Source organism: Chaetura pelagica, unplaced genomic scaffold (assembly GCF_000747805.2).
Source record: "Chaetura pelagica isolate M959 unplaced genomic scaffold, ChaPel_1.0 scaffold139, whole genome shotgun sequence".
NCBI lineage: Eukaryota > Metazoa > Chordata > Aves > Apodiformes > Apodidae > Chaetura > Chaetura pelagica.
Window position 1 is genome coordinate 6,405,944 of NW_009970717.1, and position 25,648 is coordinate 6,431,591.

The 25,648-nt window shown below is 38.6% G+C and overlaps 1 protein-coding gene across 1 annotated transcript in view; it reads left to right on the forward strand.

The window, feature by feature from the left end:
- PLCG2 (phospholipase C, gamma 2 (phosphatidylinositol-specific)) overlaps window positions 1-25,648 on the forward strand; it is a 51,128-nt gene that overhangs the window by 12,851 nt on the left and 12,629 nt on the right. Inside the window, exons 3-23 of the mRNA XM_010006196.1 lie at window positions 1,202-1,295; window positions 2,038-2,085; window positions 6,418-6,502; window positions 7,211-7,294; window positions 8,764-8,807; window positions 10,143-10,215; window positions 11,241-11,342; window positions 11,518-11,636; window positions 11,892-11,977; window positions 13,069-13,189; window positions 14,806-14,974; window positions 16,816-16,920; window positions 17,131-17,220; window positions 17,419-17,597; window positions 18,484-18,684; window positions 19,961-20,080; window positions 21,346-21,526; window positions 22,854-22,922; window positions 24,072-24,181; window positions 24,964-25,060; window positions 25,492-25,558. Coding sequence (XP_010004498.1) covers window positions 1,202-1,295; window positions 2,038-2,085; window positions 6,418-6,502; window positions 7,211-7,294; window positions 8,764-8,807; window positions 10,143-10,215; window positions 11,241-11,342; window positions 11,518-11,636; window positions 11,892-11,977; window positions 13,069-13,189; window positions 14,806-14,974; window positions 16,816-16,920; window positions 17,131-17,220; window positions 17,419-17,597; window positions 18,484-18,684; window positions 19,961-20,080; window positions 21,346-21,526; window positions 22,854-22,922; window positions 24,072-24,181; window positions 24,964-25,060; window positions 25,492-25,558 — 2,244 coding nt within the window. The remainder of the gene's footprint in view (window positions 1-1,201; window positions 1,296-2,037; window positions 2,086-6,417; window positions 6,503-7,210; window positions 7,295-8,763; window positions 8,808-10,142; window positions 10,216-11,240; window positions 11,343-11,517; window positions 11,637-11,891; window positions 11,978-13,068; window positions 13,190-14,805; window positions 14,975-16,815; window positions 16,921-17,130; window positions 17,221-17,418; window positions 17,598-18,483; window positions 18,685-19,960; window positions 20,081-21,345; window positions 21,527-22,853; window positions 22,923-24,071; window positions 24,182-24,963; window positions 25,061-25,491; window positions 25,559-25,648) is intronic.

The following is a 25,648-nucleotide window of genomic DNA, read 5'->3' on the forward strand; positions in this document are numbered from 1 at the left end:
TTTGGGAGAAGAATTGGTTTGGCAGTGGTTGTGGGTGTTCTTTCTGAAATTGTAACTAATTGAAAAACATTTCCATGGAGAGCTGAGGCTGGGCTCTAGCTTCATCCTTGGGGGATAAAGCACTGAAAGTATGTTTAAATAAAATGTAATCTTCATCTTTTGAGAAGCTGTTTCACTTTGAAGGCAGTTAAAAGAATTTGCACAAATGGCTCCTGTGTGAAAATAATTTTTCAGAACTGGTTTAACTGAACACTGCCTTCCTGACATTTCAGAACCAGCATGCTAAAGCAAATGGAGTTTGCCCGAGTGAAGGCTGTAACAATAGCATCTCATCCAAGGCCCCAGAATTTGGTTCTGTTGAACCAGTGTTCCCAAGGGAAGGCTATACCCAACAGACAATTCATTATCTTCCTTCTATTGGGTTAAAGAATTACCAGATGTGATAACTTTAAATGACATGAAGGACTCTTCTAGTTTGGGAAATGGAAAGGCAAACTACTTTTAATACAAGAAAAGACAGTGATAAACCAATTTATAAGGTTGGGAGGAAGATGTGCCTGTCTTCTAGGTTTAAGTTTCTTAAACTTATATTAAGATATATTCTATAAAAGCTACACTGATTTTGTGCATTGCTCCCTTCCTATTTCTCTTGCCCAAGTCTAGTCTGGAACAATCTGTCTTTAGAGGCATTGTTAGGACAGACAGGAGGAGGTCATGTCCCTCAAAAGCCAGTACTTTATAATTATTTGTAGGTTGCTTGGAATATCATGAGCTAACTTTATGCTCTAACACACTGAGTTTTTTTTGTCTCTACACTTCAAGTTGCTCTAGATCCAAGTCCCTGGGCTTTTGCCACTTTGGAGATAGAAGATAGGAAAATTTATCTGGATTGTGTTGCTACACAAGCTCAGCAGTAGTTTCATAGTCTTTCTGCTGAGGTATTGAAACTTGCCTACCCTGATTAGCAGACTTCTAAAAGTTTTGACAGTTTCCAGAATTAACCCTTCCACCCCCAAATTTATGCTATTTTTCATTAGTTTTATTATTTAGCAACACAAAGCTATGTAATGAGATTTATCAAAGAGAAAGTTTAATCAGCAGCTTTGTATTCTAGGGTTTATCTAAATATAAGAAATCATGTCTTGTTTTTGTGTTGATTTTGTTTTGATGTTTCTCATAGTATATTATTTTTTTTTTTCAGCTGACTCTAAAGATGATGCTGATAAATGGTTGTGTGGCTTGAATATCTTGTATCAAGAGGTCATGAGTGCTCCCACACCTGCAATCACAGAGAGGTATGTGGACCTATTTTTACATTGTGAAACTTCATGTTTCTTTGGAATTGGAAGTGGAAAACCTGAAAGAAATTGTTAAGGTACAACAAGTGGTGCCTGCTGGTTACCAAAGAACAACTACTTTCCAGTTAGTAAGTGTAGGATACAGAAAGCTCCTGTGGAAATTCTCTGCTACACAGATTGCTACATATTTCGCTACATAGATGTGTTGTGGTCTAACCCCAGCTGGCAACTAACCCCACACAGTCCCTTGCTCACATCCTTTAGATCACAAGTATGTGTGTATATTTACTATTAATGTTGCTTATAGTATTTGGCACCTGAAGCTGACATGCACTCTAATGAGGAGCAGGCAACCTCAGCTGGCATAAATCATTGACTTGATGGAGTTACTCTAGTTTAGATTAACTTAAATTTTGGCTCATTTTATTCACTTACATTTTTACAGCTTCTGATTGCTCATTCTTTTCTGTCTTGCCCACCCTTCCTGTGTTGTTTATGTGGCTTTAAAATGCAGTATTAAGCAGCAGAAAAGTATACATTTACAAATAGGGTTATAAAACTGTCTGAACCCTTATATACTGCACTAGAAAGGCTTTTGCTGTATTAGAAGAGAGATATCTTATGACTTGTAAGTATTTCTGTGTAGTTTAACCTATGGATTTTGGTATTTCACTGACAGTGTTTTCTTTATAATTCTTAGATTAAACCTTTTTTCTTTTTTACCCCTCTTTTGTGCAAGCTGGCTGAGAAAGCAGATCTATTCTGTTGATCAAACTAGAAGAAACAGGTAAGAAGCTCTCTTTGTTCAGTTTTTTAGTGAACTTTTGTTGCAGGTTCTACCTTGGAGTGAAAAGAAAGAAATACTTCATCAAAAAAGTGAAATATGAGACCCCTCAAAATGGAACTTGCACTTGCTTTAACAACTTGAGTTTTGCCTTTAGCTAAATGCAGTGTGTTCACAGCACTCACTTGTGTTCATGAACGTGGCATAATGAGGAAGCAAATGATGAAAAACAAATAGTTTTGCTTTTAGCCTATAATTCCCTTGCCAGAATGAGGAAAGGGAGTTGTCTTCTCACAATTTTACCTGCACAGCGGAGCTGAATCTCTACAGTATGTTAGGTTGCTTGCTTTATAGATGTCTTTGCCCTTTCATAACCAAGTTGGAGCTCAGCAGCTTGGACTGTATAACTAGCTGTGAGCTTCCCAGTACAGCTGTTCCGCCAGTTCTTCCTCCATTGCTGAAACTGTTTGCATTGGAGTAACTACACTAATGTAGACAGATCTGGACCAGTTTCTAAAAGCTTGTTTGAGCATTCAGTACAATGAGTTGCATAAGAAAAGTTCAACATGGACTGCTAAAGAACCCAGGGCAGATGTTTAAGTGATTAGCCTTCCCTGGTTTCAGTCCTGATGGGGTCTGAACATGGCTAGTGTATGTGGATCTACTTTGAAACTAGTCATGGTAGCAGAGTCAAGTCTATCCAGAGATAGGGTCATCCCAGCAATAACTTGAATTCTTTCCTGCAGGGGTCAGAGCAGTGAGAAGCATGCAGCAGAGTATTAAGAGAAAGAGGAAATAACAGAGATATTAGGGGAAAGGAGAAGGAGGACTGCTGGTGTGACAGGGTAGTACTCTGTGAGTTACTTTGGGAAGCAGAAGATACTCTTGAGGATAGATATAGAAGGAAGCCAAGTTAGTGGTATGGAAAAAAGGCAATTGGCCTGACTGCGTGGGCTTGTCTCTTTGTCACATGCTAGAACAGACCAAAGCCAAAGAATCACCTCTGACCTGGTGCTTCTCATGTGAAAGAAGTTCCTTTGGTTGTAGCTCCCAGTGTGCTGTGTAGCTTTGTATGCTTGACTTCCAGTAGTTCCTTTCAGGTCCATGTGTGATGAGGGTTTATAGCTTTTGCACGACAAAGGAGACTCTTTTTTTAATGAATTCAGCTGCACACCTCTCCCTAGAGCTGCCAGAAATCATGAGACACTGAAAAGAATGTTAACCCTTCCTCCCCCATGTCTGTTACTTAACCTGATTTTGCTCTTTGTCTGGAACATGCATTTTATTCTAAGGTGTAGCTCAGTGTCGAAAAGTACATGTGTTTCCTCTCATTTAAGCCTTTTCCTAAAAGCAAAAAAACCCACAAATGTTTCATCGTGTGAATGAGATTGTGTTATTGCAGGAAATAACACCATTCTGCAGGCAGCCTGTGGCACTGTGCAGCTGGCTTCAGTGTCAGCTGGCATACCATTTCAAAATGGTGATTCCTAGGCTGGCCAGTGTGGTGAAGGGGATAGTACCATCCTTTACTGGATATTGGCTTACACTCCCTGATGTATTAAGAAAAATTAGCCCTGCAGTGGGTGGAAATCATGAAACAAAAGAAATGTTAGGTTACAGAAGTTGTGCTTGACAGTGTGTATCTGCTGAAGAGGTTTCATTTGTTGCTTTAGGGCTGTTCCATCACTACAAGGCAGTCTGGTTAGGATCAAGGGGACTTGTGCTGTGGAAAGGGCAGTTTCTAATTCTCTTGGTAGATGATTCATACTTTTAGAAAAATTCAGGAAAGAAGTTTGAACTGAGTTTCGTTGTGTTTAGTGTTGCAGTTTCTAGGGAGGTTAATTGTAAAGGTTAGGCTTCCAGGCAAGTCCTGGGTCACAGGTTGAGTTTTTTCTCGTTGGTAATGAAGTCTCAGCTCTTTGTTTTGGCTTGCACTTGTCTGGCTAGAGGAAATTGCTTGTGCTTGGTGTTTAGGGTACAAATGGAGTGTTGCTTCTTGCTCCCAAAAGAAATGGGTTTTTTTCCACAGGTCTGGCGACAGGGCGGAAAGCCAGGAATTTCCTGACTTCTAATCTGGCTTTGGCATGGATTTTGGCTAAGTTCCTTCTTGCTTTGCCTTTTTCCCTCTCTACACAATGGAGATGAGAAAATCTCACAGGGCAGCTGCTTGTATGGACACTGTAGAATAGAAATATTACTTTTGCATAGGTGCTAATTGTTTCTGTTGCTTTCAAGTAACTCTGATCTGACCCTGTATTTGCAGAGAGTTAATGGGTTGTGACTTGCACTGTAGGTCAAGACAGAGTACCTTGGTCTTGTTTTCTCAGGTATTGTTATTGCATTAATGTTTTGTAGGCATTGGCAGTAGGGCCCATGGGTGTTGTGCCTGTGTTCTCCTAACTTCCCTGCTTTTTTTTTTGCTGCCACAGATTCCCCTCATCTTCCACTCTAGGACTTGTCCCTGTGCCCTTCACATGTCCCACTGTAATGGTGTGTCTTTCACTGAGACTTCACATCAGTGCCAACCCAGAATACCCACCCAGAGTTTGAGACTCTGTCCTAGAACATGCAGCCTAATTTCTAGTTGTTTGCTATCCAAAGACAAGTTGAATAGCAGGTGACTGAAATGAAGCTACAGGACATGGCTGAGTTGTTGTACCAGCTTGGTGCTGCTGAATAAAGTCTAACTCTTTACTTTTCCTCTACCATCTTTACATGCTGCTAATCAGGCACTTCAGCCCCCTCTCTTATTCTGACTATGATGCTGATCTGGACATGAGGTGAGCTGGGTGAGCTCATGAAACCAGTGGGAAACCTGTTGTATCTCACTCTTGGCTGCACAGTTTTCTGCTGGCCTGTCAAGTTGAATCATGTTAGCAGAAGTTTAGATGAGCATCACAGCTGGCCTATGGAAGCAGTGGCACCATAGCAACAGGAAAATGGAGTGTGGGGCACAAGGAGAGGAGTTGAGGTTGCTTCTTGTGACAGCAGTGAGCTGTTAGATTGGCTCACCTCTACATGTGATATGTGTAAAGCATTTGGACACCCAGCTGCTTTAGAAATCATCCTTCTCTCTGTTCATGCAGGAGTTATAATAACATTCACCTACCTTGTTATTTCCATTATAAGTATAGTAAGTATTGTGAGCTGCTCTGAGATGTGAAGGAATTAAAGTTTTTTTTTGTTTTGTGTTTGGTTTTTTTGTTTATTTGTTTTTTTAAAGCTATGCACAGGCTTATTTCTAATACAAAATCTTCAAAATAAGTTTGATGCATACAGAATACATGATTTGATGTGCGGCCAGAAAGTGTTGCAGTAATTAGTACATTTAGCTTTGTAAGTATATATTGCTTGAATACTTGTTCCACGTAGACATCAGAAAAAACTTCTTTACTGTCGGAGTGACAGAGCCCTGGAACAGGCTGCCCAGAGAGGTTGTGGAGTCTCCTTCACTGGAGACATTCAAAACCCACCTGGACACGTTCCTGTGTGATGTGCTCTGGGTGATCCTGCCTCACAGGGGGGTTGGACTAGATGATCTTTCGAGGTCCCTTCCAACCCCTAAGATTCTGTGATTCTGTGAAATGTGTGGTGTTTGTAAGCACTGTGTTGCTTAAAATCTGAAATAAGTACGTCTTATTTGAAAGACCTTGCTGTTACCTAGAAAACTGTGGGTTTTGAAGTGTTGCTAGTACATCACTGGAAGTCTGAAACTCTAAAAAGGGTCAGTAGGTCTGTGTAAATGGACCTGGGAGGCAATTCTGTCTGGGGAGACTTGGCTGTGAGAGGGGAAGTCATGTTCAAGTGTTGTAGAAGGGGAGGGTCTTGTTGCTGCAAATCAATTTTAACATCCAAGTGAAAAGCAACTGGAGAAAAGTTTATAATGGTAATGAAAACCAGAGCTTTTTATTTTCTGTTTCTGCTCATCTGTTTGGTATATCCTTTGTATAATGTTTTCTTTGTCTATATTCCAGCTTCAGTGTGACTGGAACAATGGAAAAAATAGTTCATCTGGTCAGGTGTAAACATCTGTATTTGAGCTGATCATCTAGATCTGATTGATTGTTAATGGAGAGAAAAGGGTGTTTCTGCAGCATGGTTCATTTCATCCCAGTATGGATACCTAAATTAGTTGAAATGCCAGTTTCTTCCCACTAACTAGAAGACATGTCTAGGTTGCTCACATGTAGGTGTATGTGTGTAGAGGTTTACAGTTAAGTGAGGTGAGCCCTGCCCTACCCGCCCTGTTTTGATAGTCACATTTTTATGTTGATAGAAAATATAAATTAACAGCTGACTAGATACAGCTTTCTTCTTTCTTCTTTGTTTTTCCAGTATCAGTCTTAGAGAGCTGAAAACTGTCCTTCCCCAAGTAAACTTCAAAGTGAGCAACATGAAGTTCTTGAAGGATAAATTTGCGGTAATTACCAGATAACTTACATCTGTTTGGCATTATATGATAACTGTTGTCATTTCTTTTCAGGATACTATCTCTATTTTTGCTTTTTACTATATACTGCTGGAGTAAATTCTCTCTTATATCTTCTTTTCATTGTACAGTTGACAAAAAACATTGGATTTTGAGCTCCCAATGCTGATACTGTCCAAGTGCATTGGAAACTGTCTTATGTTATTTTCATATATAAGAAAAATATTTTGTTTACAATATGATCAAATAACAACCTCTTCATGCCAACTTGTGCTAATATTAAAACTTCTGAAGGTCATTTCCATCCCTACAGGAATGTAAAATATCCCCACCTTTTCCTGCTTCCCAACTCTCCACCCTTCAAGCATACATTCTTGCTTTTGTTGCACCAGCTAACAATGACTGAATGAGGCATTATTTTACTCTCAGTAACATGGTGGAAATGGAGTCAAGGTACAATATGCAAGGCCCAAGATGTGGGCTAGGAGCACTGTGTCACAAACCAAGAATCTGTTTGCTTGTTTGTATTCTTAAAAAACAAACTAAAATTAAAATTTAATCTCAAGCGATTAAAATGTATGAAGTTGGGAGTAGGACAGAATGTGTAAGAGGGTGGCATCTGGATTAAGAGCAACTTGTTTGTTGTGCTAGTGTAGTCTGGGGAATTCTAAATTCACTGCATGCTGCTTTCTATTGTAGGAAATAGGTGCTTACAAGGAAGAGCTTAGTTTTGAACAATTCCATTTGTTCTACAAGAAAATCATGTTTGAACAACAGAGATCGGTAAGCTTTTCATCAGTAGTCTTCATTCTCTTAAACTGCTTGATCAGAATAAAGAGTGAATGCTGATCTTTTCCCCCTGTTACTCATATTCTTTTTTCCCATTCTTTTAACAGAAAAAGGCTATGGTGCTGTACTTGATGTGCAGATAACAGTCACCATCAGCAATTGGCATAAGATAAATGAGTCATTCATTTTGCTTCTTGTGTGTTGGTGGCAGAGATATGCACAGATACAAAGAAATTTCTAGGAAGAACTTGTCTTGTGAGTTTGTTCAGGGTGTAGAATGTCTTTTTATTAGGCTTGGCTGATCTGTTTACTGATAGGAGCAAGGTTGTTCTATACTTGTATTAATATTTTATTGCTGAGAATGTTCTCTAAATCACAGACATGTATCCTGAGCATCACATAACAGCTGTTGTTCTTGTCTCTCATGCTTGGAGGTGACCACTGGGGAGTCCATGAGAAGATGGACGAAACACAGTCCTTGGGAGGCATGAATGCAGTGGAATTACAATTTCACTAATTCATATGGGCAACTGCCTGACTACTGTTCCCATGTATTCATTGAATAAATTCATGAAGTTGGTGGGGACTGCATACATTCAGTGACTCTGAAAGTTAGGAACCCTTTAAAACTGTGTGAAAACACGTAATTTGAAATTACTTGCATAAAAATCTTTGATGATGTGCTTATTGTGGATTCAACTTGCAGCTGCTGAAACAGAAGTTTTAGTACTGAAAGTCAGTGCTGTTTCTTATGGCAAAAGAGCTTTTTTTTGGTGTGGTTTAAAAGTGATGCTGAAATTATTGTGAAGTAATAAAGAATCTCCATTTGCTGACAGACTTTTAATTTTGGCCATGCAAGTCTAGTTAGTTAGCTTGTGCAGAAAGCTGAAAGAGTAAAACACTGAGTAAGGAGGCTCTCTGACTTCCTTGAACTCCTGTTATCGCCCCTTGTGGATCATTTCAGAGAAACTCCTCAGTTTGCTCAACAACTGCTTTGGGTCAGTTGATAAGCTTCCTGTTATCTGTAACTACACTGCTCCAAGCTGGAAGCGATTTAGGTTAAATATTCACATGAATAAATGAGATGGGTTGTATGTAATTCCAGGTTTGCTGAGATATCAAACAGTAAAAGCTCCCCAGAAACGTGGCTGATTTTGTGCATTAGGTGCCTTATCAATAGCAAGTTTTTTGCCTGCGAGTTGTGTGTGTTCACACTGAAAGGCCTGAATTGTAATTGCAAGCTTTGGCAGTGGGTTTTTCTTATTTGTTCAATTGAAAATGTGTTGTGCCAACTTGTATCCAGCTTCTCTAAAGCAGAAATGCATATATTTCCCTTTCCCAAACCAGTGGACATTATTAGGTGGGATTAGATTTAAAAATTGCATATTCTTTTATTATTTATCTATTCCTCTTTTTTTGTGTGTTTTTTTGTTTGTTTGTTTGTTTGTTGTTTTTGTTTTAAGATTCTTGATGAATTCAAAAAGGATTCCTCTGTGTTCATTCTTGGGTGAGACTCTTCTTTTGTATTATTTTTCCACATTTCCATATAGTTGTAGTTCTGCAGGATTGATTTTTAATTGCATCACAGTTCTTTGTTTTGTTTTTTTTTTGTTGTTGTTCTGATGCTTTAGTAAGTGAAAAGGATGTCCCCTCCCTGGAGGTCTTCAAGACCAGGTTGGATGGGGTCTTGAGCAACCTTGATCTAGTGGGAGGTGTTCCTCCCATGCAGGGGGTTGGAACTAGATGATCCTTAAGGTCCCTTTCAGCCCAAACCATTCTATGATTCTACAATTCTGTGATTCTATGAAATGATACATCTTTTTGCATTCAGGAAGGTGAATTTATCATGGAACTGTCCTGAATAGAATTTGATAAATTATTTTTACTTTCTGACTACAAAAATGGTAACAAAATGGAGCAAACAGATTTGCCTATCTTCTGATTTAATGAAGAGCTGAACAGAGCTGTTGAAGGACAATTTGGTGGAGAAACTCCAACTTGAGTCTGGGGAGTAGTGTCATGCCCAGGCTTTGCCTAGATTTGAGCAGAATGCTGATAGCAACAGTTTCTTCATCTTTCACTTGGTGGACTTGAAAAATCTGATGTGTACAGCATGAAAAGGGAGGTCACAGACATTGCTGTAAATTAAATTGGGCTATCTTGGTTTTCAGTATTAGGCTAGCAGATTAAGGAATTTACTTTAAATATTTGCCCTGAGTGTATTGAGTATTTCCTTAGCCCTTGGTCATGTCATATGAATTAAAGACTGCTTAAAAGAACAAATGTATCAAGGATGGGTAGGTTATAAATACCTTTTTTGTACCAAATGATGTGGCATTTGTATCCTACAAAAGATAATGCAGTTGTGAAGCCCTTTTCTTGGTGCAGCTGCATCTTGCGTCCTTTCTCAGAACATTTTGGTGTATCACAGTAGATCCCCTGAATAATATGTGGAAGGAGTTATTTGTAGAAGTGTAGCTCTATGATAATTAAAAGAACAGTGTCTCTGTATGCCTCAACTGAACTTAACATCCCCCCATTAAGTGAATGCTGCTCATTTGCTACAAAGCAGAGATCTGGTGCTTTTTTCAATGAATCAACTTCAAAAATGTATCAAAATCCAGGAGTGTTTATTTAAATGCTGAAAACACAGTAATTAGGTAACACAATATTATAAGGCTAATATAAATTTGATCAAAAGTATGAAAAGTTTCTTGGTTGTGACAGCACATTTATCCTGTAAATCCCAGACATAAATCATACCATTTTATTCTGTAACATCTGATGACATTTGCTCTGTTATTTCTTTAGCTTCACTTCCTCTTTTTTTTTTTATTTAAAGAAATACTGACCGTCCAGATGCTTCAGCAGTTCATCTCCATGACTTTCAGAGATTCCTGCTACATGAACAGCAGGTGGGAAGGTTGCAGAAATGTTGTGTTCTTTTTCTTGAGGTTATCTCATAGAATTCTCTGCTCCTTAAAAAGAAACGTGGTGTGTCATAGCATATGATTGACATCAGCTGCACTGCAAGGCCTTAGAATGATTTATCCTTATTTGTTGCCACTGAAGTTCATAAGGACTATTATTTTTCATCTAAATAAAGACTAAAGGTGCACCAGAGGAAGGGGGAAAGGGACACAAATTAAACAAGGTAAAAGGATCTCCATTTATTCATGTAGATAAACAGACAAGGTTAGAAGTAAACTCTGGATGTATGTCAGAGAGGATAGCCTGGCCTAGTTACAGTTCTCACCTTAGGTACATCTGGGGTGATGTGTTGGCCATGGCCCCCTTTTAGCAGCTCTAACACAAAAAGCTGAGCTGAGTGCCTGCTGCATTTGAGTCAAAGGTGATGTTCTATTGAATGGAGCCAGTTCAGTGTCCCATAGCAGCAAGCAGATAAGGATGGAGGTAAGGAGGGGAGCAGTGTCTTCATGGTCTTGTATAATGTTATTTAGCACAGACACCATAAGAAAAAAATTGTGTGATATTTGCTAGATGCTGCTGAGCTCCAGGTTTGCAAATATGATCAAAAAGTGACACCTACACTTCCTGTATAAGTATGTTACTTTCTTTTTCTCTCTATTCCACTGTGTTAAAAGGATGTTCAGATTGCACTTAGAAATGAAAGCAATTACAGTTAAGGCCTATCCTTCAAGGAGGCCAGGATTTTTCTGTGTGTGTGCATGCATGTCAGCAGATTTAATGTGTATTTTGTGGGCCTCCAATCTATGTAAAGATAATTAGATGAACATCTTTTTCTCCCTTACATGTCATAGAGGAAACTTAAGATATGTGGATACAAGAAAATATATTGGCTTTAAAGCAGATGAGAGAGAAGTAAATCACATCTGTAGGTGTCTGCTCCTTATTTGCTTTTATGCAGCATAACACTGCTTCTAAAGTCTATTTCCAACTGTTTCATTATTATCTGAAGGAAACTTGGGCACAAGATCTCAGTAAAGTCCGAGAAAGAATGACAAAGTTTATTGATGACACTATGAGAGAAACTGCTGAACCTTTCCTCTTTGTTGATGAGGTAAGGTAATGATCTTTTCTAATAGTTCCTCATGGAGTTTTTTTTCTTTCACTGCTAGATCATAGTTTGTAAACTGAATGGCACATCCCCATGGCTTCTCTTGCTATACTGCTGGCTTTCTTTTAGTCTTGGTTGGGAAAAACATTTAAATTCAGTCTCTCTCTTTGCATTATAGTTCCTTACTTACCTTTTTGCAAAAGAAAACAGTATTTGGGATGAGAAATATGATTCAATAGATGTGCAGGACATGAATAACCCTTTATCTCACTACTGGATTTCTTCTTCACATAACACGTAAGTTATCAAATTCCAGTGTCTGTCCCTGTACAAACAGACCTAACATGTGTTAGGAGAAAGTAATTCTTGTGAATTATGCCAGAAATACACTGCAGGGATGTGTGAAGCCTTCCTACAGTGTGATTTAAATGTGGCAAAAAAATTAAATCAATACACATTCTCCATGAAAGGAAAAAAATGTCGCCTAGTGGGCAAGTGGGAAATGTTTGAAATTGACAGCCTGTTTTTTACAATTTCCTTTCTTTTCCTTAGATATCTGACAGGAGATCAGCTTCGAAGTGAATCCTCCACAGAAGCTTATGTCAGGTGCCTTAGAATGGGATGTCGATGTATTGAGTGTGAGTAAAGTGTTTGTGCTCTTACATGCTGTCCACGTAAATAGAGCTTCCCATGTTTACCAAGAAAGAAAAAAGAACTGAAATAAAGAACTACTTTGTTTTTTGAAGCTGAAGTTAGTCATATGGAAAATGCTGATTCCCTAAACTGTCCTTCTTACACCTCACTACTGCTTGTATTTTTCTTCACTTGAAACTTTAAGAAGGTATTTCTCTATCTCATCTCACTGCACACTGAAAATTCAATCTTGAATCTAATGTGTGAAAGCATAGGATTTAAGCTGGAATTACTTGTGAAGTGTAGAGAGGTGGTAGGTAGTTTGTTTACTTGCCTTCCCTGTAATACGGACAAGCCTAAGGCACAGTGATATTTATAATTTGGTGCCTTTTATCATCCTGTTTAACTTGCTTGTAAATCAGTTGGTGTCTGTGCATTTTTTTTTCTCCACTATGTGTCTTCATCACTGTGCATATGTACCTTGTGGAAGGGTTTGACTTCAAATCTCACCAGTTCCTTAAAAGTAGTTGCTACTGCCTGTTCAATTTGGCTAATGCAGAACTGTTGTGGTTTGACCCCAGCCAGCAAATAGGCGCCATGCAGCTGCTCACTCATTCACCCCAGCTGGATGTGGGGAAGGATAAAAAGGAGAAAACTAATGGATTGAGATAAGAACAGTTTAATATTTGAAATAAAAGAAAAAATAAATTATTATTATTATTAATAATAAATTGTAATTAAAAGGAAAATAACAAAGAGAAATAAAACTCAAGAGGGACAAGTTGCTCACCTCTAGCTGACTGATGCCCAGCCAGTCCCTGAGCAGTGGCTTCCCTGCCAACCTTACCCCTAGTTCATTGCTGGGCATGACACCAGATGTTATGGAACATCCATTTGGTAGTTGTATTGCTTTTATTTAAATTAACTTATTTTCCTCTGTGAGAGATAGAAATTAATCTAATAGAATATTTTATTAGAACATTGAAGTCTATGACTCAGTATGTGGAACACTGAAGATTTGCATATATTCTTTCTACTAGAGTTATTTAAGTAACTGCTTTGTCTCTTCCTTTTTTGCACTGTTGGTCTTTCCTAGTGGATTGCTGGGATGGTCCTGATGGGAAGCCCATCATTTACCACGGATGGACACGGACAACAAAGATCAAATTTGATGACGTAGTACAGGCAATCAAAGATCATGCCTTTGTTACATCTGAGTAAGCTTTGATTTATTTTCCTTAAGCCTTTTTTCATATTGTTAGACCTTCCTGAAGTTGTTTTCTCTGTAATCTAGAGCAAAAAGTATCTAGGGGAATAATGACATTCTGGTAGTCTTTGTTATTGGTGAATGTGGGTCTTTAATAGATTCGGTTTTGAGGAAGAGTTCCATTATGTGGCAATTTACCGCTAACGAAGTAAATGAGTATTCAAAAGTGGTTCTTGTCTCCTTGTCTAAGTCTTCTTCTGGTTTAGTGGTTAGGGATTGTAGCGTGGATGGTTGGACTTGATGATCTTGAAGGTCTTTTCCAACCTTGATGATTCTATGATTTTTTTATTTAATTGAAGTGTGAAACTTAAAATGCTGAATACTGTCTTGTAAATAAAAACAAAACAAAAACCCCACCAAAATAACAAATTACCAAACCCAAACAACTACAAGTGACAAGCAACATATCTATCAGGTAATGTTCATGTTGTAGGGGAGGTCTTAGCTGAGAAGATGTTGAATTCATAGAACTGATAACATGCGTTTAAATCTGCGTCTCTGTTCTGCCCTTCTATAACTTGTGCTGAGATGTCCTTAAGTTTAAAAATATTGCCAACAAACTGGGAAACAGGTCGAACTGTTTGTGTCCAATTTTTCCACTTTAGCAGCTGGACACAGAGGAGAAGGATTATTGTCTCCTGTGGGACAGTGTCTACATAGGTATATTGCTTTAATGACAGCCATAATATACGATGCATTATGGTTTCAGACCATCAGTACCATAAATTCAGTGTGGTGCTTTCCCTGCTTGCTTTAAGGAATAGGCTACCCAAAAAGGAATATTGAAGTATTTCCTGGATATCCAGGTACAAAATTAGAAAAGCTAAAGTTCATGTGGAAATGAAATTGTTGAGGGATGTGAAGGACAGCAAAAAAGACCTTTACAGGTACAATTGCAACAAGAGGAAGATTAAGAAAAGTATGAGCCTGCTGCTAAATTGGGCAGGAGACTTAGTGACTGGAGAAGGCTGAAGTATCCAGTGCTTTCTCTGCTTCAGTTTTCAGTACTGGGGTCAGTGCACATGCATGATATGCAAGGGGAAGCTCACTGAGCTGTTTGCTTACTTTTGAGAAGAGGTTAATGGGCAAGACTGGTTGCTGGCTTCCACTAGCGGATGATTGTAGAGAAGGTGGAACCAGATTGTTCTTAAGAGTGCGTGTGAAGGAAAACAGTTTTCAGGAGAGGAGAAACTTAATTTTCACATAACAATGCTCCAGCACTGAAACTGTGCCCACAGAGCTTGGAAGGAATCTTTATCCTTGGAGATATTAAAACCCTGGCTGGACAAAACTCTGAGCAAGCTGATCTAACCTAGGAATTTGACCTTCCCCAAGAAAGCATTTGGACTTGATGGCCTCCAGAGCTCCCTTCTGACCATAATGATTCTGTGATTTCCCATCTGTTAATATCTGTTGTGTGTGTGTCTCTCTCTTATTCTTTTGTCTTCTTATTTGCTTTAAATATTTTCTTTCATCTGGGTGGTAAGGAAGGGTGCTGTTTTTCTTGCCTTGCCAGTTGTAGCAAAAGGGAATTGTCTTTGTTCACTTTTGTTTTCTCCATCAAAGATACCCAGTCATTCTCTCAATTGAAGAGCACTGTAGTGTGGAGCAGCAGAGACACATGGCCAAAGTGTTCAAGGAGGTATTTGGGGATCAGCTTTTAATGAAGCCTGTTGAAGCCAGTGCAGATCAGCTGCCATCACCAACCCAGCTGAAAGAAAAAATCATCATCAAGGTAGGCTTGCTTTGTGTGCTGGTAGATAAAAGAGGAAAGCAAAAGCAGGAGCCACAAATACTGTTTTCTGGCTTCACAGCTTAGCTAGCTGTTAATTTCTGTTGAGAGACAAGAAATCCCACGTTTGAAGTGTGTGCTAGTAACATTTTGCAATTGTGTATGGAGGTCTGTAAAACAATATATTATTAAAGTACTTTCTGTTGCCTTTCTTTGCAATGTATGGCTAGTTCAAGTGCCAGATTGAATGTCAGCTCTTTCCTAAAGGTCTTCCAGTTCCTGAAATGTCACTGCTGGACTTCAGCAAGGGTTCACTGCTACAGGTGCTCATCATACACTTTTTACACAATGTGGCCTGCTTAAAAATGATACAAGTATGTTCTTGAATAAAAAGTTTTCAAAGGATGCCTCTCATTCCAGTGAAACCCAAAGCACTTGCAGGCTGCACACTTGAGTTGTCAGGATTGCTTGCAAACTGCAAAAAAATCAATGGTTTTTTACTAACTCAGTGTGATTTAAATATGCAATTTAGTGAGTCACTAGTGAAACATGGAAGTGGTCCTATTAGAAGGCAGACACTGTTAGTCTGTTTTACCTTCTGGGCAATACAGATGCTTTTCTTGAGGCTTTTGTGCAACACCACGAGGCAGGTAACTGAAAGAACACTTCTCAGATTGAAACTTCAGTAGAACGTTTTGAAAGGCAAAATCAGGTGGAATATCTGAGGGCTGCTCATGATCTCTTCAGTAAAATAAGAATCACTTTTGTCCATGCTTCAGTTTTCCAGGTTTGCATATTATGTATTGAGCTTCTGAGTAGAATAAGGAAAGATAGATACAACCATACAGCTCTTGAATGTAAGGCTGGAAATAATAACATCCCAATATAGGGTGCAAGAGTTCTGTGCTTAGATTTTGTTATTTTTTTTTTTTCCCATCTGAACTGTCTGTTGTTACCTTGCAGAACACAGAGAGGAGTTTTGTAGGCACATGAAGAAAAAAAGGACAGATCTGATTTTAAAAGGGCATTACAAACTACTGTGAGTCTGCACAAGAGAAAACCTGTACCAATTCATCCTGTCTAAAAGACCATTAAAGAGTCTTTAAATGGATCAGCACCTGCCAGTGAGCTAGTTGTGTTGTTTGGCTTTTGTTTGGAAAATGTTGTCAGTAAACAGGGGCAACTCCTATGTTAGGAGCCTGTGGAATTTCTTAGATAAGCCTGTCCAAGTGGAATCTACCTGCAATAGGCTGTGCAGAACTAAGTGCAGCTGAGAACTGCATGGTTAATCCCATCAGTAACTGCAATTAAGTATTTGGTGCTACCCTTAGTCCCTGGAGCCACTACTTTTCATGAGCACTCTCAAAAAAATAGAACTTATCCTCCCTTTTTGTAAAAGATTTCACTTCTATTTTTTCTTGTAGAAAAGTGAATTCCCCTTCATTTAAATTCTTTATCCTTTTTAGTTTTTTGTTCCTCATGTCCTGTGCTCTCCAGAGGGATTCTTACTTTGTCCTTATTTCTTAGTATGCGACACTTCATCTTTTCTGTCCTCTGAAGAGTGGTGAGCTCTTTTCAGACTAGTTGTTTCCTCTGCTTGAATGATACCTCAACTCAATTTTTAACCTTTATGATGAGATTTAAATTTTAAAGAAAAGAAATCCAGCCCTGCTGCATAGAGCCCTGTGGAACAGCTATTGTTATGGTAATGACAGAAGAAGGCTGGGCAGTGGAGGGAAATACTTCCAGTAATACTGAGTATGCTGAAATATTATGACCAATTTTATATATGTTACTATGTATGTGTATTAATGTGGCGAGCCTTTTTTTTGTTTGTTTTTAAGCACAAAAAACTGGGACCAAAGGGAGACATTGATGTGAACTTGGAAGACAAGAAGGAAGAAAAAAAGCAACAGGGAGAACTTTACATGTGGGACACAATAGAACAGGTATTATTTATGTGGCATTTTCTACAGTTTATTAGTAGGTTGTGTAATACTGGAAATTTATATCAAGTTAATATTTGTGTAAGTAATATTGTCAGTTGAACAGATGTGGATGAGGTGAAGAAGTATTTTGTTTATTGTTATGCCTTGTTTGGAAATTGTGGTGAGTTTTACTCTGTCTTGTTAATGGTTTTAATATCTTTCAAATTTTAGAAATGGACTCGGCACTACTGTGCTATTGCTGATGAAAAGCTTTCCTTCAGTGATGATATAGAGCAGAATGCTGATGAAGATTCTACAAAGGTGATGGCTATGTTTTGTTGCTTAAGCATATTATTTTTATTCTCTATTTCAGTATCCATAGATGTGTATTTTTTTATGCTCATGTTGAAATTTTAGAGGATCTATGTCAGAGAACAAGTGTATCTGGAAATGAAAAACTTGTAAGGGTCGTTGCCAGGGTTGGAAATGCACTATAAAAATTCTTATTTTCTGGTCTAGGAGGTGAAACGTACTGAACTGCACTTAAAAGAGAAATGGTTCCATGGGAAAATGAAAGAGGGGAGAACAACTGCTGAGAAACTGCTCCAGGAATATTGTGCTGAAATGGGTGGCAAGGATGGGACATTCCTAGTTAGGGAAAGTGAGGCTTTCCCTAATGATTGCACCTTGTCATTCTGGTATGGTGATTGTTGTAAAAATTGTATGTGGGTTTTGTTTGTTTGTTTTATGCCATTGCAGAAAAATGTGTATATTTTTCAAGTGTTCATTTATAGCTGACAGGGAATGGGAATAGGGGGTTGCTAGAATGACTAGAATGCTATGAATAGCACTGTGAAAGGCAAGTAGCACAGTGCATTTTGGCAGAATAGGCTTTATTTGAAGTCTTGCAGAGAAGTCTTCCTCAAGAGAAGACTGACTGGTTTGATGCCCTGTCCTGCTCCACTCCTCCATCTCCCCCAGCCCTTCCCTCAACTCTTTTAGGGTTTTGGCAGGATATAGAATTTATTTCCTCAATGAGTGAGCTAAAATTTGATCATTTCATTTTGGGATAAATTATTGGTTTCTGCACTAAAAAGGCAGTCTCATGAGCTCAGCTTTATTAGGAGACATTGATCTTTTTGATGAAAAGATCTTCTAGAGGGAAAATAATGAAGAATTCTCAGGGTTTTTTTCTTTTTCTGGTTTTTGTAGTCTGGGTTGTTTGGGATTTGCTTGTTGGTTGGTTTCATTATTTATCTGTCTAATTATTTATTTTGTCTGGTTGAGTCATTATGAGGAATAGGGTATCAGGTGGATTTCTGACCCAGAGAGCTGTCAGAGCAAATTTTGTAGGGAGCGTGTGCCAGATTTTAAACCATCATCATCTGAAAATGATTCTTTTCAGTCCTGTAATCTTACTTGTCAGGAGTTGCTGTTCTTACTTTGGTTGTTTCAAGAGGTGATACAGATTCCTTGCCTCTTTGCAAGCTCACTGAGTAGTTTACCAGGAATGGGCGAGGAGATGCTTCAAAAGAAGAAAAGCTGTTATAAAACCTTTCATTTCCTTACTTTTCATTTCTTCAGGAGGTCAGGCAGAGTCCAGCACTGCCGAATCCGTTCTTCAAGTGATGGGGACTCTGTGAAGTACTACCTGACAGACCACCTCACTTTTGACAGCATCTACGATCTCATTCAGCACTACAGGGAGGCCCATTTACGATGCGCTGAATTCGAGCTGCGCCTGACGGACGCTGTGCCTAATCCCAGCCCTCATGAGAATAAAGAGTATGTACAGAAGGCAAGCACCAGGGTTGTTATGGCAGTGGCTTTTGCCTTGTTTGAGATGGTCTTGGATTTTTTTTTGCAGAGAAAATTCCCTGGGTTCAGGAGCACACCTGAGTGTTGCTCATACACAGGTATTGTAGAAATTGGCTTCCCTGAAAGATGCTGAGTCAGATCACTGACTTTGTGAGAACCTGGTAAAACAGAGAGGAGTCTCTCAGAAAGCAATTCACCAGCAGCAACTAGGAAAATCAGTGAGAACTGTAATGCTGTGGAAGTGTGCCAATTCTTTCTTTCCCTGCTCACTGTTTTACAACACCCACTGGGTTGGATTAGATACTCAGTAGTTGGCTGTGGTCTGGCAACTAAGTGGTCATGATCTGTGCCATCTGGAAACTCTATAACTGGGGCAGTGAGCCCAAACAGTTATGTTTTCCTAATCCTGACCTCCACCTCACTCCTGTCAGAGCTGGTTAGGCTGACTTCACTCCACACTGATAGGAAGTAGCATAGCTTGGTGTTTATTTCCAGCTGGTATTTGTCTGATGTAGATCCTGGGCAGAGCTTGCTCTTGTTTGCTGACAGAACATTCTAATCACTGGCTTTTGTTTTGTTCTGTCTTCTCTGCAGTGAGAAAAAGTAAATCTCTTTTGCATTTAAGATGTTGATCTGTGACTAAAACTTCTTTTTTCACCACTCTCCCTAGTAGCTGGGAGTCACTGACCACCAGTAAATAACTTTGGAAGCCAGTGAGAGGGCAGGATGTGTTTAAGGGTGAGGTGTTCCTGCCTTTCTGTGTGAGGTGGAGAAGTACTGCTGGTGTAAGTGGCCACAGCTTCATTGCAGGCACATTAGTTCCAAGATAGGTCCATCCCTACAGTGAAAGATAAAATCAAACTTTGAAAAAAAAAATATATTAAAATGCCTGGACTATTTCTTTTGTCTGTATTCTGGCTTTTTCTTAAATCTGCTTTGTCAAAACTGAATAAGCTACTGAAAACTGAATGACAGACTAAAAACAGGATCCAGTGCCTTTGTTTCAGGAAGAAATGTGGATTTGTGTGTTATCATTTCAGACACGTGAGGTGTTCTGATGTATTCTTGATGCTTTCATCCAAAATAAGCTGCTGTCAGAGGTGGCAAGATGGGGAAAATCTAATGCATATTTTTTTGTATAATGTTTGAAGCTCTGTTGTTAATAATACTGCCTGTTACTCTTACTGAGTGACATTTAACACATTTGTAATCCTTTGTCCATTTTGATGTTTAACAACTGCAGTTGGTACTATAGCAACTTGAGTCGGGGAGAGGCAGAAGAAATGCTGATGCGGATTCCTCGAGATGGAGCCTTTCTGATTAGAAAGAGAGATGAGCCTGATTCCTTTGCCATGACTTTCAGGTAAGAAAATACGAATATGTCTATATTACTTAGTAGCCTAACAATGTTGTTTTTTGGGGTTTTTTTTGTATTTAAATATACTGTGGTCTTTTCAGAGGCTGAAAGTTCTTGCTTTCAACCTTTGAGTAATTATCATGGTTGATTTGTGCAGAAGGTCCACGTGTGAGAATTAATTTGTGACTAGAATAAACTTCTATGCTTCTATAAAGAATATTTGGGCACCTGCTGTCTGTTTCTTCCCATACAGAACTGTGCATGGCCCTTCTTCACTTCCTTAGTGCTCCTTACTACAAGATGTTATTTTGAAGTTTTCTTTGCTGCTGCTTCATTAGTGATTCTAGATCCTTATCCCCTAGAAATCCCGCCCTGTCATATAACTGACCAAAATGAAGTATCAAAATGAAATTGTCAGCTTTTCTTGCCAGAGAATATATTTTTGAAACTAGTTCTTACAACAGCATTAATAATAGGATTGTGGTGTTCTTCATTGTGTCTTCAAATCAAATTCTTTTTCTTTGAAAATGCATATTTCTGCAACATATAAAATTGCTTTGGGAAACAAACACTTATTTTCCTCTTATGTGCATGCCTTACTCTGTGTTGAAGATGTCCACAATTCCCTATGGCCCTGAGTACTTTTGTTTTAAGCTTTCTGTTACCAAGGTGGATATTGAAGTAACTTGAGCTGCAGCATCTCAATAAAACTGTTTCACGGGGGAAAATGAGAAGTATCAAAACTTGAACAGTTTAAAAAGAATGAGGGTGTCTTCAATGGATGATTTTACTGTTTTCAATGCAAGCACAAGAGATTTTTGTTTGTTTGTTTCAAAATTGATTCCTGTAGTTATAAAAATGAGTATAGGGAAGAGACATCTACTCATTTTAAGGGGAGTGTATCTGTTGCTTAGGGACAGCAGCAAATCATCATCAGCAAATTCCAGAGGTACCCTCAGTCTGATTAGAGACATTTGTGTTAATAGGAAGATGACACTAATCTGTAGAAGAAAAAAAAAAAAAGAGGGAAGTTTCATCAAAGCAAAACCATGGATTTGTCCCAAGGCCCTGCACATTTTAGAAAAGCGAGAGTGTAATTTTGTGTATTTGATCAGTCAACTGGAACTCATTTTAAATAAAGGAGGCTTTGCAAGAGGGAGAAGTTACTGCAGATGATTCAGAGGCAGAAAGCGTTTTTGGTCCAGTTTGCAGCCCTGATGCTGGCACTGCAAGTGCCTGTGCCTTTTCCAGCCCCTGTGCTTGTTTGGCAGGGCGGAGGGGAAGGTGAAGCACTTCCGAATCCAGCAAGAAGGGCGGCATTTTGTGCTTGGCACCTCAGCCTACTTTGAGAGTTTAGTGGAGCTGGTGACCTACTATGAGAAGCACCCGCTGTACAGGAAAATGAAGCTGCGTTACCCGGTGACCGAGGAGCTGCTGGAGCGCTACAGCACGGTAAGGGATGGGCTCTGGACAAGTTGCTGTAGTGGGCACAGTCCCAAACTTAGACCTGGGGAAGCTGGGTTTGATTGGGCTGGGATAGATGGGGGAGGTTAGGCAGGTAGTTTTCTGTGAAACTGAGATGGTTATAGAGACTTCTCTCACAAAGGTTTTGAGATATGTGAAGAAAAGAGCTTAATCTTTGATTGCCAGTTAACTCTTGTCTTCCTCATGTTTTAATGAGAAAAGAGCTCTGTGAAGTAAGGGATTGTTGCTCTGCTAAAAGGAATTTTTGCTAATAGCCTCACCTGCAGTTGGCCCTCTCTTCTGTTGCTGGAGTGGACAGAGATCTTAAAATGATCCTGCAGATGCCAATTGCTAAGCATTTCAGAAGAAAACTAAATATTCTTCTGTGCCTGGACAGGCAGTGGCATTCACCTCACATCACTGGAGCCATCTCAGGGATGGTGTCCAACTGCCTTCTGTGGCATAAAGTGAGAAGTACCTCTGAAGGCTGACTCTTCGAGATAAGCATGAAGAAATCTTCCCAAGAGATACTTTTGTCTGTCCATTGACTAAACTAGGAGCCCGGATAATTAGCTTAGGATAGAGGCCTGCTTTCTGGATGGATGTGTTTCATGACCTGAGGACTTTCCTGAGGAAACTGGCTTTTGGGAAGCCTGAGATTATGTGTTTTGTTTTCCAATACATGTCCATAAGAAGCTGCAGGAAAAATCATGGGTGAGATATTTGAGGAAGTAAAAATCCGGGGGTTTTGCATCTTCTGTGGAGGTTAAAAGGCACTGAAAGATTTTAGACCTCAGGATTTTTGATTATGTTACCTATAGCTGTGCATGTTGCTTTCTGTATCCTAGGACTAGATTCAAATGGGAGCACAAGGAGAGAATAAAATTAAAAATATGACTGTGTATATTGTTTTAGAATTTTTATCTAATAGTGAAACCAGTACTGGAACTAAAGTACTGTAACACAGAAATCATAAGTGTTGGTATTGTCTTCCCAGGTCACACATGGGAGGGCACTCACAATCTCAGAGTTATTTGACTTAATAAAAGATCCCTTTGTGAGATATTGCTGTTTGATTGTGTTTTCCTGTTCATTAAATTGAGGCATAGCCAGGTTAAAAAACAAACTCGTGTTCAGGTACCTTCAGCTACAGAAATGAGCATAACTGAGGTGTCTGCCTTTCCTCCTCTTCTGTTTGCCTATATATTTTCAGAAAGGTGGTTTCAGCAATGAAAGTTCTGTTAACATTAAGTACTTTTATAATCTTTTATTCCTGTAACCTTATTTTTTTTTTTTTCTCTCTTCCTGTTTTTAGGAAAAAGATATTAACTCCCTCTATGATGTCAAGATGTATGTGGAACCCAGTGAAATCACTCCTACAGTGGTATGCTTAAGATATTCACACAATGTAGACTTCTTAAAATTACTGTTTGTTGATTTCCTTTTAGGAGTAATGAAAAGGATAATTGAAAGTGTTAGGCTGCTTGATTTATGGAGGACTGCACAGCAGAAGTTTAAAGGGCTTGATTTTTTTCTAACATCCCTTTAGAACCCATTTTCTTCTGTGCAAATCCTATATTAATTCATCCATACTGGGAATTTGAACATTTTTGCTATTGCGTCTGTGGAAACAATTTGGTTTGGCATGTGTGTTTATACAGGTATGCCCCCCAAAATAAATAATCTGGGAGAAGGTTCCTTTTGAGAAGGGAAAATATTCCTGGAAAGAAAGCACATCATGTAAACCCCAAATGTGTCTCTGTGTGTTAGTGAGCACTGTTATTTGTGTATAAAATTATTGCAATTCCATTAGCAAACATGGCCTGCATGCACACATAAGTGCAGAGTTTATTTATATTTTCTGTATAAAAATGCTGTATTTGGTTTATTATTGGTAAATATAGTGTTTTAAAAACAAGTGGCACAGAAAACATGTACTTATATCTAGTCCTTGTTAGGGCATGACTAGTAAATTCTCATAAAAGTTCACCTGCTTGTAAATTTTGTGGCTGTAATTCTTTTCAGTTTTCTTGGCCAATGAATTTGCTGCTGAAGAATTTAGGTAATAGTAAATTCAAGATAAAGAAGTGCTTGTTCTGCTAAAATTGGTTCTCTTCCTAAAGGAACTGTCATCAGCAGGATGTCTCATGTGATTTTGGAGGATTTGTAGGCATCTAAGCCTGCAAACTCCAACTGCATTTAGATACATGTACTGAAAGTAGAGGATTGATATTTCATGTGTGCTTTTTTTTTGTTTGTTTGTTTGTTTTTCCCTGCATAATATGTTGCAGCAACCAAAAATAGAGATTCCTTTTTATTTTTCTAAGCTGGTACTTGAGTAATAGCAGTTAAGTAGCAACCCTTGCTTCCACCAATAGATGTCACTCTGGAACTTCAGTATTATGTTTTCTAAGCTTCATAACAAAAAAAGGGATCCAATCCCCCCTCCATTTTTATTTTTTTTTTTATTGCATTATTGATCATTTTATGACCCATCCCCCCAGATGACCCTTTTGCTCTGTTTCTTTTAAAGCCTCAGAGAACAGTGAAAGCCTTGTATGACTACAGAGCCAAAAGAAGTGATGAATTGAGCTTCTCTCGAGGAGCTTTAATTCATAATGTCACAAAGGAAACTGGAGGCTGGTAAGGACAAAGATTCCTCGTAGGAGAACTTTTGGTGATTGCTAGATGGAGGAAAAAATTGAGCTTTGGATAGTAGTTTTTTAAAATCTTTCCTATTGTCTGATCATTGCTTATTAATTTGGCTTTGTAAGTCTAAATGCCAGTGTATTTAAAAAAAATTCCCAGCCCCCCTCATCCTCAAGTCTCATTAATGTATTTTCCATTTTTTCTATCCTGCAGCAATAACCTCAGTATGCAGACTCTCCATAGCCCAGTGTATCCAGTATTTTTCCTTTACTACATTCATTCTTCTTGAACACTTGTATATTCTGGGAAGTCACACACCCATTACCATCGTTGTCATTGCTCTGTTTCTTCCCTTGCTCTACTGAGTACTTCTCAGGAATCAAACCCACCTTTTTTAGTTACCTTTCCATATTATATCCTTTCTTAGCTGGCTTGTAAGTTGCTTGAAAACATGGGAATCTAATGTTTCCCTTTAGTTTCTTCTGAGTAATCAACCACATAATAGTATTTTTATTACTGAAGGGAAGGAAAAAGCCTCTTAAGTCATTAATTGCAGTTTACAATAACTGTAATCCCTCTGAAATAATATGTTACTAATGATCACTTTGATACAGCTTTTAGTTACTTTATCACTTGTATTTTGGTGATAGCCAGCTAGATAAGCTTGTATGGGATATTAATGACCATTTTCTTGAGGATTGTTGCTTTATGAATGATTTATTGAAGCTCTTTAACTATTTCTTGCTGTATATATATACTTTTCTCTTTACATTCAGGTGGAAGGGGGATTACGGAGAAAAAGTCCAACATTATTTTCCATCTAATTATGTTGAAGAACTGTCATCTGATAACTCTGCTGAGCTTGAAAGCCAGGTGAGGGTTCAGATTTGTCTGATATGTTTCCCTCAAAGATGTTGCCTACCCGAAGTCAGTCTGGTTTATAGACTTACAACTCTTCATTCTGTGAGAGAACACAGAAAGAGAAAGGAATGGATTTGTCATTGTTCTCTGCTGCTGAATGTTTTTGTCAGGACATCCCTCATAGAAAACTACTTAAGGGGATAGCTGATTTGGTGGGGTTTTAGGAGATTATAATGATTTCCTGCTAATGAAAATCATATCAGTTTAGATTTTTCTGTTTGGCTAAACAATAATGTGCCTGAAATTTTAACTACTTTCCCTGTTTAATTTCTGCTTTAATATTTGCAAGTAAGAAAACCTGTTAGCCTGTTTATTGTTTGTTAATGTCCTGTGCATTTCACTCAAAAGAATATTCAAGGTCAGATTTAACTCATGTTTTTCAGATTATTGAGGACAATCCTTTAGGCTCTCTGTGTCGTGGCATCCTGGTACTCAATATGTACAATGTTGGTATGTATTTTCTAATGCTTATTTGTGCACTCCTGAGTCTGAACTTTTCCTGTTAAGTAGACTCTTATATGTTGAGCAGGAATTATATAT